Here is a 15,482-nt window from a genome sequence, read left to right on the forward strand (position 1 = left end):
GTTCTTAGTGCCTTCCACCCCTTTCTAACACCATCAGCTCCTTGTCCTGTCCCTGTCACCTCTCTCCCAGCCCTGCTGCCTCTGGGAAGCGAAGGGTTAAGAGCTCTGAAATAGCAAGAACACTTCCTCCTCTCTGCAGTGCCTGCCTCCGAATGACGCTGGTTTCTGCTGGGCTTTGCCCAAATATGTCCGTTTCCTCCTAAAAGCAGAAGAAAGAGGAAGAAAGAAGATAGATAGAAATCAAGAAGAAACAGATCGATCTATATAGAAGAGCAAGTCATTGCCACTGCAGAACCCTGCCTCCCGCCACCCCATGCCGTTCCGCAAAGGTAGGATTGGGGGGTTCAGCATCCCGGGGTCTCCCCCAGACTTGGAGGGAGTCCAGGGGAGGGACTTGGGGGTCTAGGGCAGGGGTGGGAGTCCGTGTGCTGCCTCCTTGGTGGGAGATGGGAGCATCGAGAGCTTTACTGCAGCGTTGGCTTTCGGAGGAGGATGCGGGACACCCCGTGATGCTGGCGGGGATGGTGTAGAAATGCAGCCTGTGAAGGGCAGTGGTTTCCCCTCTGCCTTTCCTTGGCTGTGGGGTTTTTGTCTCTCCTTGCTGTGGGGTATAAGCTGCTCTGAATGATGCTAGTGCTGAGGATGAAGGATGTTCCCAAGCAGGGGGATGCTGCTGGGGGTTGTTTTGGACATGCAGGATGAGAACTGGCAACCTGCGGGCATTTGTGGTGGTCCTTGAGGGATGCTCAGCTGGAGGAGCTGTGCCATTGGGAACCTGGAATGAGAAACTGGGGGGGGTAAATGGCTTTTGAGGGGGTATCCCACCTGGACAACCCTCTTTCACACCGTGGAGCTCTCAGATCTGCACCACAAACCATCTCTTTTCCCCTCCAAAACTCCATCCCATCAGCTGGCAGCAATCCCCCCTTGCCATCCTTTGGCTGGGCAGCATGGGGCAAGAAGGACCCAGCTAAAGCCCTGATATTCCTCCTGTGCTGCCCTGCAGTGGGGATGGATGAGTTTCCCCTCCTCTCCAGGCTGCTGTGAGGCAGAGGCCCTTAATGTCACCTCCTCCTCATCCCAGAGGGGTATCACAGTGCGGGCATGGCGGCAAACAGAGCAGGATGCTCGTGGTGGCTCCTTGTCCTAACAGCTCTACTGGGAGGAAAAACAGAGGGGAAAAGTCTTCTCCAGGAGACACAGAAGCCAGGGGAAGCAGGGTTAAGCCAGGGTGTACAAGGGCACAGGGAGAAGATGCTGCTCAGCACCTAACCCAGGTGCTTTGCCCAAGGGGATCAGTGCCATGCTGGGGCAGAGGGTACCACTGTGGAGATGTTACCCACCGAGGCTGGCATGGCATGAAAGGGCAGCAGGGAGAGAATGAGAACCAGGGAGGGCTGGGTTTGTTTCTCATCTCGCCCTGCTCCGGGGAGGATGCTCTGGGTGTGTGACGGTTTGCCCGCAGTCATGCTCACACATGACATGTACGTGGGATTTAAGGCTTAGTGAAGCATGATGTGGTTCACACCCTCACATCTCCACAGCGCAGCACGCTTCAGGTCTTGGTTTAAGTTTAGGTGGTAAATGGATTCATACAGAACAGAAGGAGAGATGCTGGGGGTGGGTTGGTGGAGGAAAACAGTGTGTCTGGATTTAAAGGCACTGAGTCCTTAGGGGTGAGCGTGGGGAGCTGGGGGGAGCTTCATGCTGGAGGAGAGCTCACGTGGCTTATTACAGCCTCAGCAGGGATCTGGTGATAGAAATGACAGGCAGGTCTTCAGCACTTGGGGACACATGGTGGGTTTGCAGTAATGGGGATATATTTCCATAGTGTCCTGCCCAGCACACCTGAATGGGGAGGACCCATTTGTTAGGTCCTGTGCTTGCTGTCACCACTAAATACCTGTGACACAGCTAACCTAAAGCCTTGCTATGGGCAATTCCACACTGCAACCGTTGTGTTATGCTTGCAGACATAGCTCAACTACAAACTTCCTCTAGAGGTCAACCTTGAGATGCCAGAGGAGCTGCCAACAGCTTCTTACATCAACTTGCAGCTCTAGCTTGGGAAGAGGTGGAGAGGCCAAAGTGGGTGGGTTTTGCCGTAGAATCCCAGACTAGTTTGTGTTGGAAGGGACCTTAAAGCTCCTCCAGTTCCAACCCCTGCCACGGGCAGGGACACCTTCCACTAGAGCAGGTTGCTCCAAGCCCCTGTGTCCAACCTGGCCTTGAACACTGCCAGGGATGGGGCAGCCACAGCTTCTCTGGGCACCCTGTTCCTTTCCTTTGGGAGCCTTTTGGGAACAGCATCTCATCCCAGGGCTCACTCATGGAGCCCCAGATCCAGGGTACAAAGAGGAGGCTCTGCCTAAAGGCTGCTGCTCTGCAAACCCCAGGTAGCTTGAGGCACAGGGAGACTTTGAGATGTGCATTTTGGAGGCCATAAGCTGTCTTTGTGCATCTCTGTGTGAGGAAACAGGCTGTCCCATGGAGTAAAATACAGACCCCACCACTAGCTCTGTCAGTTCCTCACCGCTTGCAGCTTTGGCATCACTTTCCTGGCTCTCCCTGAGGAGTCCGTGCTAAATCCTCATTGTTTGGCTCTCTTCTATCTCCTTTCTCTCAGGGCATCATCGCCAGTGGCTTTGCCCCAGGATCTGAACTTTGTGTCTGTCCAACAGTTGTAATTTAGCTGACCTCAAGGCATTTGGCAGTTTCAGCTGCTAAAGAAAGGTGTTTCTAGCAGGGATGCTCAAGGACAAGCTATAAGGAATGAGCTTAGGGCAGGAATTAATATCTTACAGCATCTCTGCATCATCCGGGAGAGCTGATCCCCCAATGATGCTGTTACCCTGGCAAAGCCCCATCCCTGGCTGCAGCTCTGCTGGCAGGACGTGTTGGGAGTTCTCACCTAAAATGCCCTTCACCCTGCCTGAATAATGTGCTTTAATTCCTGTGCTGACACAGGGCAGCCTGGGAGCGTGCAGGTGATAAGCAGCAGGATAGTGCCAGAGAGCAGGACGTCTGTCTTTTGTTGAAGGACAAATGAGGTCCTGTGGATGTTGCTGTCTGGGAAGGAGCTGGAGATAAGACTGAAAGCCAGCGAGGAGAGATTGAATGCGGGAAGCTGGGAGCGACTGGTTCCCATTAGCAAGTTGGCAAGGGCATGACCGATGGTGCACGGTGCTTCCCAGCTGGGAAAAAGCATGACACCATGAATATGTTATCATGGAATCATAGACTCATAGAATGGTTTGGGTTGGAAGGGACCTTAAAGCTCATGAAGTTCCAACCCCCTGCCACGGCTGCTCTAACAATGCTACTCTTTATTAAGCCTTTTTGGTTTCTGTTAGCAGAAGTTATGATGTTTTCTGGTCTCATTTCTGCTTGCTGAGATCAAGGAGGCTCTTGTTAGCAGGAGCAGAGGTGCCTTTTGCACATGAGCATGAAGGGAAAGGGCAGGACAGTGCCACATCCCAGCGTTACTATCCCTGCTGCTCGTCCCCTTCCCTATCGAGCGCTTCCTGGTTGCACAACTCCAGATTGTAGCACCCTCTGATAGGAAACGATCTGCTTTTGCAGCATGATTACAGCTAAGGGCAGAGATTTGCCTTTCTGCAGCTCTTTGGTATTAAAAGGGATAATTTTGCCACTTTGGGATGCTTTCTGGCTTGCCGGCAATGCCCTGCAAATCCACATGCTACCATGTTTGCTTGTCACATCACCCATCGCTCCTCAATGTGTTTTCCTGGCAGCTCTGACAACTTTTTATCCGGAGCTTCCCATAAAAGGCACTGCAGAGGGTTTATGAGCACTGATGATGCAGAGAAGCCAAGTGGAGAGCTGGGAGATGCTTGGGGGGACTCCTGCCTGCAGCAGGTTCCCATTGGGGATGTCCCAGTGACGGGTGTCAGCTCGCAGCCATAGGTGTCTGCTCACAGATGTAGGTGTCTGCTCACTGATATAGGTGTCTGCTCACTGATACAGGTGTCTGCTTACTGATATAGGTGTCTCCTCATATATATAGGTGTCTGCTCACAGATGTAGGTGTCTGCTCACTGATGTAGGATATAGCTGAACCCAGGACACTCAGAGGTAGGTGTCTGCTCACTGATGTAGGTGTCTGCTCACTGATGTGGGTATAAAACGTCACTGATGTAGGTGTCTTCTTGCAGCTGTCTGCTCAAAGGGCAGGAGGAAATGTGTGGCCTCATCTCTTCTGACTCACCAGCTCACGGCTGAGTCAATCCATCGCCTTGTTTTCAGTTAGCGCCTTTCCTGGAAGGCTGGAAACCCCCTCGTTGTCCTGCTTTAACCCCTGGATGCTGTTTCCTGCCAGGGTATTTTCCTTCTGGCTTTTGGCTTCATTTCATCCCCTTTTGCCTCACTGGCTTCTTGAGTGCAACACAAGTAAATGACCCAAACGAGCAGGTGCCTGTCCCCCCATCACACCCGACACAGCACGTCCCTGTAGCACTTGGTGAGCATGACCCCTCCGCTGCCTCTTTGACATTGCACTCTAGCATTTACTCATGGACAGCTTTAAAAGAGTTTAAGGAACCATCACGACTCGTGGTTGATGCTTATGGGGTTGTGCACCAAGCAGCAAAGCCCACCTTGTCTCATGATGTTGGGAGGACATGCCAGGCTGTGGTGGGAAGGGGACACCCTTCACTGTCACTAGCTGGAGGTGAAACCATCACCCAACTTGAAACTACTGTAGGAGGGTTGTAAAGGGTGTGCAGCTGCCTATAGGTGATCTGTAAGGTCCAGTGGAGGGTTTTGGGGACCCATTCTGCACCCCAATTGCTCCCCAGAAACCATCTGGTGTGGAGGGATGGGTTGTTCCCACCTCTCAGACTTCCTGAGTCTGGGAGCTGAAACCACATCAAGATGCAGTTGCTGATAGCATATCCTCATCTCCTGCCCTGAGAGCAGGCAGACATGGCTGTAACCTGCCTTCCCTGGTCCAGCAACCCACCAAGCAACTTGGGATGCTGGAAGAAACCTTCCTCTCAGTGTTCTGCCTCCCTCCTGTATAGAAGAAGGACTTTGATGTATTTAACACAGTGAACAGGTATCGGCATGACCCTGGTGCTTTCTGTCCATGCCACCAGCTGAAGACCAGGCTCAGAGTCATAGAATAACAGACTGGTTTGGGTGGAAGGGACCTTAAAGCTCCTCCAGTTCCAGCCCCTTGCCACGGGCAGGGACACCTTCCCACTAGAGCAGGTTGCTCCAAGCCCCCGTGTCCAACCTGGCCTTGAACACTGCCAGGGATGGGGCAGCCACAGCTTCTCTGGGCACCCTGTGCCAGCGCCTCAGCACCCTCACAGGGAAGAGCTTCTGCCTTATATCTAACCTGAACTTCCCCTGTTTCAGTTTGAACCCATCACCCCTTGTCCTGTCACTCCAGTCCCTGATGAAGGTCCCTCTCCAGCATCCTTGTAGCCCCCTTCAGACACTGGAAGCTGCTCTGAGGTCTCCACGCAGCTTCTCTTCTCCAGGCTGAACAGCCCCAATGTTCGCAGCCTGTCTTCATAGGAAAAGCCCATCTGGCTGCACTTGGCCCATGAAGAAGGGTCCAAGCCCTCCATAGGAAGCTCACCATGGACTTGGGCTTCACCCCAGTGCACTGGCACTCTCCACGTGGCATCCCACCACATCTGCCATTCTCTTTGCTATCAGGAGCCGTGCTGACTGGCATGCTGAACCCTTCCCTAACACACCCTCAGCGATGGAGAAATTCACCTCGGCATAAAAACGACTCCAAAGGCTTTAGATCAGATGAGCACGGGTTCTGCATGGAGGGATGTGGGAGGATTTCCAAACCAGCAGCCGGGAGGCGGGATCCCAGTTTGCCCAGTGCGTGCGTGCACACATGCAGCTACACACGTCTCTGCAGGGCACCCTGCTTCTTATGCCCTGCATAACCCCATTTTATGGCTGATCAAAAACATAGGATGAGGGATAAGCCCTGGATGGGAATCAAGATCCAGCCCACACAAGCAGGTTTAGATTTCCACTGTGTTTTTCCCCTGGAAAATCCTTGTATTCCCAAGACTCGTAGAATGGTTTGGGTTGGAAAGGACCTCAAGATCATCTAGTTCCAACCCCCTGCCATGGGTAGGAATGCCTCACACTAGACATCCCCTAATACCTGAGCAAGTTTTCCTGTATCTACCTTAAATATTCCTTGCTATAAAGCACAGCTATTATTCCCTTCATATCATTCTTTTTCATTCTGAAAGCTATTCCCACATTTTCCACCCCAGTTTTCTCATTCCTGGAGCACAAAATCATTCTTGTGCTCTCCCATATATCCCATTCTGGAAACATCTCCTTGGTGCTGCCCACCCCATCCCAGCACAGATTAGACCTTTTCCCAAAAGCACAGGGCCTGGAGTGAGACGTACTCTTCCCTAGTGCTGAGGAACCAGCACCATCCAGGCCAGAAAATCCAATCTCCTGCGTTTTCTATACCACCTTCCTGCTAAAATAGCCTAGAATTGGGTTTTCCCTTTGGATTTTCATTATTATTATTTTTATTTCAGGTTCATCATGCTGTTTGTTCATAGTTGGCTGCTGAGACATTTTATTGCCCCCTCACCTCAGTCCTTCAGTCTTCACTGGGTGGTTTCCTGCTTTATCACTTGAGTCAGAGGAAACTGAGGCACAGGAGGGTGCAGCAACAAGCTGGAGGCCACTGTGATTACGGCTTTAGCTGCTCTTATCCACAGATCCAGCTCACTTTGCATCAACCCTGGCTGTGCCAGAGCATCCTGCAGTGTGTGTCCCTCATGTTGGTACATTTTGGTGTGCATCACTGGTCCAGACCTTATTGTAATGCAATGTGGAGCTTCAAAATCAACCCATGTAGGTAGGAGCAGGTTATCAGGTTGTAAACAAGGCAAAGCTTTGCTCAGCCCTCGAATAGGTTATTTGAGGACAGGCTGGGGAGGCAAATGTCTCCCTGTGAAATGGGTTGGGGAGAAACGATGCTGCTTTGGAGCTGGAGAAGGAGTGATGATAAATCCACCAGGAAAAGGAGGTGCTTCCATGTTCTTGCACACCCACAGCCCCACTTTGTGCTCTCCCGATGGGCCTGGCAGTCAACATTCAAGCAAGGATATGGCAGGGTTGGTATTAAATAGCTACAAACCTTCGGACAACCTGATTTAGCCCCTTCCTTGACGCCAGCCGGTCAGCTCCGGAGCCTGTTTGCTCAGCCTGACGCAGGGCAGCGAGCTGAACCTATTTACTGATGTGTTTATTACTTGTTGGCCAGCAGCAGCTCGCTGGCACGCAGGGACGCCGGGAATGCCGGGGACGCCGGAGCACGTGCCGGCCCGGGGGAGCTGCACGGGCTGTGCATGCTCCATTCGCATGCACACAAGGGAGGAAACGCTGCCGGGCACTGTGTGCCTGAGCCAGAACCATCCCAAGCAGCTGCAGCCTCCTCCGGAGGCATGCAAAAGGGGCATGAGCAGTGCCAGGGGGGCTGTTGGGCTTTCCGGCTATTTCCAGGATACATGGAGAACAGCTGAGCTGGGTAAACAACAGGGATAACAGGCTGGGATAGGAGGTGTTTGTGTCCCAGATGGACTGGGAGAGAAATAGGGTGTTTTGCCTCTTGCACACAGATCTGGCTGCGAGCCCCAAGATAGGATGTGAGTTGCCTGTTTTGGGCAGGATGTTCCGGCTGCTCCGGGATAGGCAGGAGGATGGGTTGCACTGCGTGTGTCTTGCTTGTGGCTTGAAGGCTCTGAGTGACTGGCAGAGGTGATTTTCTGTGCCTTGGAGACTGGATTAGTCTGTCCCTAAAAATACGAATGGGCACTGCCAGGTTCCTCTGCATGAGTGGAGAGTAAAGGGTCCTTAGTCAACAATGTAAGTTTATTTGGAGGAAACTTGTCCCTTTGTAGAATCCCAGACTGGTTTGGGTTGGAAGGGACCTTAAAGCTCATCCAGTTCCAACCCCCTGCCACGGGCAGGGACACCTTCCACTAGAGCAGGTTGCTCCAAGCCCCTGTGTCCAACCTGGCCTTGAACACTGCCAGGGATGGTGACCCAGGAAAACATCTCACCTTGGTGCCAATGGAAGACTCTAGCATGCTGGGTGCAGAAATTGGAGGGTTTGACTTGTTTTTTCTCTCACTCACTGATTTTCTTAGAAATCTTCCTTATTAATAAGGGATTTCTAGCAGGGACAGTAGGACAGAGCTGAGGCTGTGATTTGGGCTTGGGCAGCCTAATGAAGCCCCTCCACTTCCAGCACCATGGGATGGTGCCCTGCTTTGTGCCAACACCAGTGCTCCAGGGATGGATCCATGCTCTCAAAACAACACTCCCTTTGCAAAAAAAACCCAAATACAATAACAAAGAAAAAAAAGAAAGAAACTGTTGGCTTGTTTTCCAACCTGGGTCCCTTTCCCACCTGGATCCTGTTCACAGATGAGGATGAGGCTTTGTGGTGGGAAGAGGGACTCGGAAGTGGCTTTGCTGCCAAAATCTCTGTGTTGTTGAACTGACCTGAGCAGGAAGAGTTGAGACAGAAGAGGCACCTGCCAGCAGTGATTTCTGTGTTTGTTTGTTTCTCCAAGCTTGATTTGCCAAAGGCAAATGGATTTCTACCTCCTACCAACCGTGGAGAACCTGTACATGTGGGAATGCAGCCAGCAAAGCCTTTGCTTCTCCTAAACATAAAATCACCCCTGGTTGCTGCCATGTTTTCCCCTCTCCTTTCTTTCTTTTCATACTTTCTGGCTGCAGCTGAGCTGCTCAGGCACAAGTCAAACACATTGGCACCGTAGATTGGAGAGCAATTTAATAAACCATTAGATGTTTTACGGCTGTTGCAACAGCAGCAATTTGGGCAACCTCTTGGCAGAGAACATGAAGGTGGGAGGAGGTCTTTTTTGGGTATGGCTTTACCAGCCCAAATGGAGCTTGCCTTTTCTGGCTTGGCTTTGGATGTGGTGCTTGCAGCTCACAGCAATGGGGCTGGGTGGCCTTGATGGCTAACGGCTGCAAACAAGACAAGACAAGGCAACGTGGGATGAGGCTGGCGTGTGCCAGCACCGAGTCTTAGTCACCCCATTTCATTGATGACTGGCTCTGTCTGAATGCGAAAGGACCAGATGTTTGAGTAGCATCCGAAGGCAGCAGCAGCATAGGCTGCCAGGGATCGAGGTGGTGGTGTGTGCTCCTGCACGTGTACAAGGGAGCTGTGCTTGTCCAGGCATGGGGGGCTGGATTGGACCCTGTCTGGGACGGGTTTTCAGCAGTCAGCTCTGGAATGAGCATCTCTGTTTAAGGCAGGACAAGGAGGTGACCCACAATGCATCTGTGCTCAAAGGATGTCCTGCAGATATGGGTGACTGCAGCTACTGACTCCCTGGCCACTCTTGCCTTCACCCCAAACCCATCCTGGTCAGATCCACATTAACCACAACAGCAGAAAGACCTTGCTTGTGCATAGCTGGCAGGTTTGGGAAATGCTCTGGGCTCTGCCCATGCAAACCTCTGTGGGTCTTGGCACCCTCATGGGTGCAGACTGTAGCTCCTGGTGGCTCAATGCACAGGTAGGGAGACCCAGACATCCCTCTGACCTACAAGGCATCATAAGCACCTTCGCCCAGCAGTGGGAGTGATATGCCCTTCATTTAAGTGCCTGGAACTATCCGAACCTGGATGATAAACACACAACATGAAGCAAAGGAAGGTCATGCCCTGAGCCCAAGCCCAGCTCTCTTTCTTTATTGGGAAGTTGGCAGGAGAGCCTGCCCGGGAGTCGGGTGACTGTCAAATCTCTTGTTGACTCAGGCCAGTCTCTAGCAGTTGTTTGAATTCAGCCTGAGCACTGGGTAAACAGCAAGGCTGGGAAATGTGAACCTTCCCTCTGACCTTACCATTGCCACAGGCATCAACCCGGGAGGTGCAAGTAGAAAAGCACGGACCCACTGTTGTGGTGCAGAGGGGCACACGGGCATGGTGGGGATGAACAGATGGTGTGAACCTACGTCCCCTGGAGTCATTTGTTTGTTTTTTAAGGGGTGAGAAGCAAAACTTGAACCCTATTTGGGGCATGGAATTTGTGCTGGGGTTCCCTGGTGCCAGAAATACTGAGGCAGATGCAATGAAAGTGGTTTTCCCCCTTCTCCATCATATTCAGTGGAGACAACTCATGGTCAATGGCCAACACGTGCTTCCACCAGTATCATCCCCTCATGGCCCTTAGCTCCAGGAACAGCAGTTGTTTTGGGAGGAAAATGGGGCACTTCCTAGTGTTGTAAAGCCCAGCATCTTCCCTTGTGATCCCTATCAAACTGCCAGGGCATGCAGTTTGCATCCAATGCTGGTTTGCAATTATATGTTAAACTTCAGGGCAAAAATCTAAACATTAAGGTGATTTTTTTCATTTCCTATTTTTTTTCCAAGGAGCTGTTAACAACTTGTCATTGTGGGTTGGAAAATCTAAATGCATTGGAGAAAATATGTTGGCAGGAAGATCCCCGTATTGTTTCAGCTTGTCCCGAAATTGCAGAGAGATTTCCCGTTAATATTTTCTCATGTCTGATGGCAAAATATCAGGGAAAGAAGGAATTCTGGAGATATTTTTGGATAATTTTAGCCTTTTTTTTTGATTTTTCCCCAGCCAGGTCTCTGTGGCATGGAAAAAGAGTAAATGAAATGCATGAATTAAAAACATCTGCTAGGGCTTAGATAAGTGAAAATCTTTGCCCTATAAGCAGGAAAAGAAATAAGGAAACCCAGATAAGGGAATGTGGTTATTTAACTTCTGCATTCCAGCAACCTGTATGATCTGATTTCAATGATTTGGCTCCAAAAATTGGCTAGGAAACCAGATAACCCCCAGAAAGGTTACCTAGGGGAAGCTTAGACCATAGAGAGCTCCAGCAAGAGAGGTGGAAACTCGGAGTATTCTCAATTTCAACCTATTGACCATACACTTTCTCTCTTAGTTGTCTTCCACAGACCTCCTAAAAGCAGTTCCTGCAGGTCTTAGGTTTAAAAGCACGTGGTAACAGTCATTTAGACCTCACCTCTTAATGCCTTGTGGTTTTCCATCAGTTGAATGGAGAGGTGAACCCTTGGGGAGTCTGATGCATGGAACAGCTCAGCCTGATGGGTGGTGTTGGTCCCAAGAGTGGTTCTTCTTGGCCAGAGTTGAGGTGTGTAGGTCACTGTTGGGCAACCATCACCTGCCATTGCCTGTATCATCCCAGGCTTGTGAGGAAACAGGGATAAGCATGTTGTCGATATGGCAGATGTGCCTATGAGGGTGTAGGTGGAAGTATCCTCAGCACGTACACGGTTTCGAAATGCATCTTCTCATCAAAGCTTTACTCTTCCTCCCTACATGGGACTCTGGGTTGAACAAGGAATTGTGTTTTGAGTCGTCTCGTGCTGGAGCACACTGAGATGTGTGTTGGGTGGCTTTGGACATAGACAGCACTGAGGTCTCCCTCCATGCTCGCAGGCTACAAACACCACCAGGACACATCCTGGTTTACAATCAACATCCACAGCAGGGCAAGTGTGTTGCTCTGGGAGTGCCCATTTCACTGTGCAGATGGGAGAAGCAGTAAAAGGTGACCAGTTCCTTGTAGACACCCAAAATGACATAAATCAGGGTGGAGGCAGACACAGCAGGAGCCCTTCAGGGCTGGAACATCTCCTCCCTGCTCAGCATCCCTCAAGGAATTTTTCCATCTGAGCCTTCCAGGCAGCGCATATCCTCCTGGGATGCTGCTTCCTGGGATGGCATTTCATCACCCCTTGATCAAAGGTCCCTGTATCAGGAGCCAATATTAGTAGGGATTGAGAGCAGGCATAAAAAATACCCTTTGTCCTAGGCTGTGATTAATCCAGTGCATGCCGCTCCTACAAGCACCTCCTCCTCGACCAGCAGGAATACAAACCACCACTTTTCTTCCCAAAAGCTTTTGTGTTGTAGCTTTCTGCATTACTTTGAAGAGATTCCCCAGCATCTCCCGGGTATCTGGCTTTATGCCATCATTGCCTACATCTCTTTAGAAGCCTCTTGGTCACCATGGCGATGCTGAGGTTGCCACTGGCCTGGGCTTGTTGCATCACGAGGTGAGTCAGCCCCAGAATGAAAGGCCACAGCCTTTGCCATTGTTTGATTTAATAACCTGCAACGATGAGATAACGATCCAGGCTCTTAATGAAAGGTGGGTGTTAATAAGACGTTAGGAAAGAGTTCAATAGCAAAGTCCATGGGATAATGACAGGATGCGATTTCCAGATGATGACCATTTTCAACTATAAATGGGTTGAATAGTCTTATCCGTAGGGGGTTTCATATCCATCACTGAGGCCCTGCAGGCAGGAGACCCGGAGAGCTGCATCTCAAATCATAGAATCACAGACTGGTTTGTGTTGCAAGGGACCTTAAAGCTCACCCAGCTCCAACCACCTGCCACAGGCAGGGACACCTTCCACTAGAGCAGGATGCTCCAAGCCCCTGTGTCCAACCTGGCCTTGAACACTTCCCCTCACAGGGAAGAGCTTCTGCCTAAGAGCTCATCTCCCCTCTGGCAGGTTAAAGCCATTCCCCTTGGCCTGTCCCTCCAGGCCCTTGTCCAAAGCCCCTCTCCAGGTTTCCTGGAGCCCCTTTAGGCACTGGAGCTGCTCTAAGGTGTCCCCTTCAGGAGCCTTCTCTTCTCCAGGCTGCCCCAGCCCAGCTCTCTCAGCCTGGCTCCAGAGCAGAGCTGCTCCAGCCCTCGCAGCAGCTCCGGGGCCTCCTCTGGCCTCGCTCCAGCAGCTCCACGTCCCTCTTGTGCTGTTGCCCCAGAGCTGGATCAGGACTGCAGGGGGGATCTCCCCAAAGCGCAGCAGAGGGGCAGGATCCCCTGCCTTGACCTGCTGCTTACTCTTCTTATCACAAATGCATCGCTGGACTGGGAATTAAGCTCTTAATAAACACAACCAACTTCAACCATTGTGCACCTCCATGGAATTGGTTCCTGTAACAATCTGTGCTTAAAGGAGGGCTGTGATTTTAGCTCTTTCCCACTAGATCTCCAACTTGCTGCATTGCTTTGCAGCACTGTGCTGTCTTGGGCTGAGCTAGAGTTAATTTTCTTCATAGTAGCTGTTATAGGGCTGTGTTTTGGATTTGTGCTGTGTATTTATGCTGATTTATCTGGAGAAGGCTCTATGGTAACATATGCCAGGTTTCTGCCGGCAGCAGCAGGACAGGTAATATCTGATCTGGCAGCTGGGACAGAGTAACCCTTTAAACACACTCATTGGATTTCTGTGCTGGATCAGTGCCTTGTCGCAGGTAGCTGTGGCATGTTATTTAGGGACAAGGTGATCTAAAATCAAGTGGATTTACACCCAGGACGTTCACTGAGGAATTTCACACCCTAAAATCACAGGGCAAATGGAGAGTTCCTTGCACGTAACTAGAAGTACCTGGGAGTAGGAGGCACAGGCCGGTGTCAGGCTAATGTGAATATTGTCCTCCCAGAGCCACTGACAGTGCTAAAACCTGAACTGTGGCTCTCTGACTGAACCTCACCCTTCGACCCTTTCTGTTGGGACCAAGCCTGAAATTGGGCAGACAGATTTTATTTCAAAGAGAAACAGTATCAGATTCCCGAGACTGGAATATCCCAACCTCTTGCTATTTAATTACCCTCTAACCACTTTTAAACCCGTATATTTCATAGAATCCCAGCCTGGTTTGGGCTGGAAGGGACCTTAAAGCTCATCCAGTTCCAACCCCCTGCCACGGGCAGGGACACCTTCCACTAGAGCAGGTTGCTCCAAGCCCCTGTGTCCAACCTGGCCTTGAACACTGCCAGGGATGGGGCAGCCACAGCTTCTCTGGGCACCCTGTGCCAGCGCCTCAGCACCCTCACAGGGAAAAACTTCTGCCTAAGATCTGATTTCAATCTCCCATCTCCACAACCCATGGAGTCAATTATGTTTACGATTTAGCCCTGTTTATAAACCCTGTTTATGGGGTGAGTTTTGTTTTGCACTCCTATCGTAAGGTCAGGAACTTTCACAGGACGTTGCTCAATCCACCTGGACCTGTTTCTGAGCAGACCTGCCAAAGTTGGGAAATGTCCCTGCTCCAATGGATGTTGTGGGTTCAGAACGTTATTTTCAAATTTATTCTTTTATAGAACCTAATTGTCAGAAATTACAGATGAAATTTCTTTCCTGTGATTTCAAATAACACTGATTTTGGAGGCTCCTCTGGGACCATCAATCCTGGCTACTCAACACCCATCTTACACATTCCCATCTATAGCCTTCAGTCTTCTCCCTGCCTGTGGCAGGGGGTTGGAACTAGATGATCTTAAGGTCCTTTCCAACCCAAAACATTCTGTGATTCTTTGATTCTGTGATTCCAAGGGGCATTCCAAAGCCTGTGCAGAGCTGGGGACACCCACCTCTCTCTGGGGTTAATGGAGGGTTCCTTGAGTGATTTGGCTTCTAATTTGATGAATTGAGATTAAATGCAGGCTCTCATCCTTCCTTCTTCCCCGTATTCATCATGGCCAGCAATGCATTTGCAACTCTCCCATTTCATTTCCTACCTACCTTAAACTCACCCGATTAAGACCAAACCACTCTAGTTAGTGCACAAATCTGACAGCTCAAAAGAAACAAGGTTTGAGCCTTCATCCTACTAAATGAAAAGGGATTTATAAGAAACAAATTGTTGTTACCAGTTATGATGACATAGTACGGCAAAGGGTTGACTTCAGGCAGAATCTACTGTCCCTGAAAGAGTTTATGTGTTGCACAGAGGGCAAAGGTGTCAGCACACAGGGGAGCTCAGAGCAGTGGCAAACAAGTCCTGAGGCTTGAATTGGTTTAAAAAGTACTTAAAGAATATAAAGAGCCCCTTTTTTGCCAGTGGACAGTGAAACGATTGTGGTTTTTACTGCCTGGATAGTACTCATCACTGCAATACTTGTGCAATGTGCAAGCTCCTGTGCACAAGAGCTGATTTTGCTGCTTATTGCTGAAGCATTGGGAACCGCAGTCCTGTGCATTTCTGCAACCCCTCCATGGCTTTTCCTGCCTCTCTTGCCAGGAAAGGCAGGATCAGCTCCTCATGTGGTGTTTGACTGGTGCTGATACAGCGGCGCTGAGCCTCTGCAGGGATTTGCCCCTCTTGTGCTCAGTTCCTCAACGTCCGAGACTGAACCCCTGGGAATTTTCCCCTTCTCTGCTTGCAGCTATTTGTAAATAAAGCTGCAGCCAAAGGCATGTGAGTGGCAGCCCCAAGTGCTTGCTCTGATGGTATTTCAGTGCTCAGCTGTTAGTAGCGACTAGTTCCTTACAGTTGGGGAAGGAAGACGTTTGATGAGCACATCAAGTACAGTTAGAGTGCAATAGTCTCAAAACTGGACGGCTTGTCCCCATCCAGGGGAATGGGTGTTTGCATCGATGGGTGAAGGGAGGGATGG

The 15,482-nt window shown here is 50.6% G+C and overlaps 1 protein-coding gene across 2 annotated transcripts in view; it reads left to right on the forward strand.

Annotated features, from left to right (window-relative positions):
- The first annotated feature begins 202 nt into the window (after positions 1–202).
- Positions 203–15,482, forward strand: part of PFKFB3 (6-phosphofructo-2-kinase/fructose-2,6-biphosphatase 3) — a 42,782-nt gene continuing 27,502 nt past the window's right edge. Inside the window, exon 1 of one of the 2 annotated variants that reach the window (XM_032919800.1) lies at positions 203–329. Coding sequence is in view for 1 of the 2 variants with exons in the window: in XM_030479013.1 (XP_030334873.1) it covers positions 314–329 (16 nt within the window). In the remaining variant the exon portion in view is untranslated. The remainder of the gene's footprint in view (positions 330–15,482) is intronic. The other variant, XM_030479013.1, reaches the window with a different exon arrangement.

Source organism: Strigops habroptila, chromosome 3, assembly GCF_004027225.2.
Source record: "Strigops habroptila isolate Jane chromosome 3, bStrHab1.2.pri, whole genome shotgun sequence".
Classification (NCBI taxonomy): Eukaryota; Metazoa; Chordata; class Aves; order Psittaciformes; family Psittacidae; genus Strigops; species Strigops habroptila.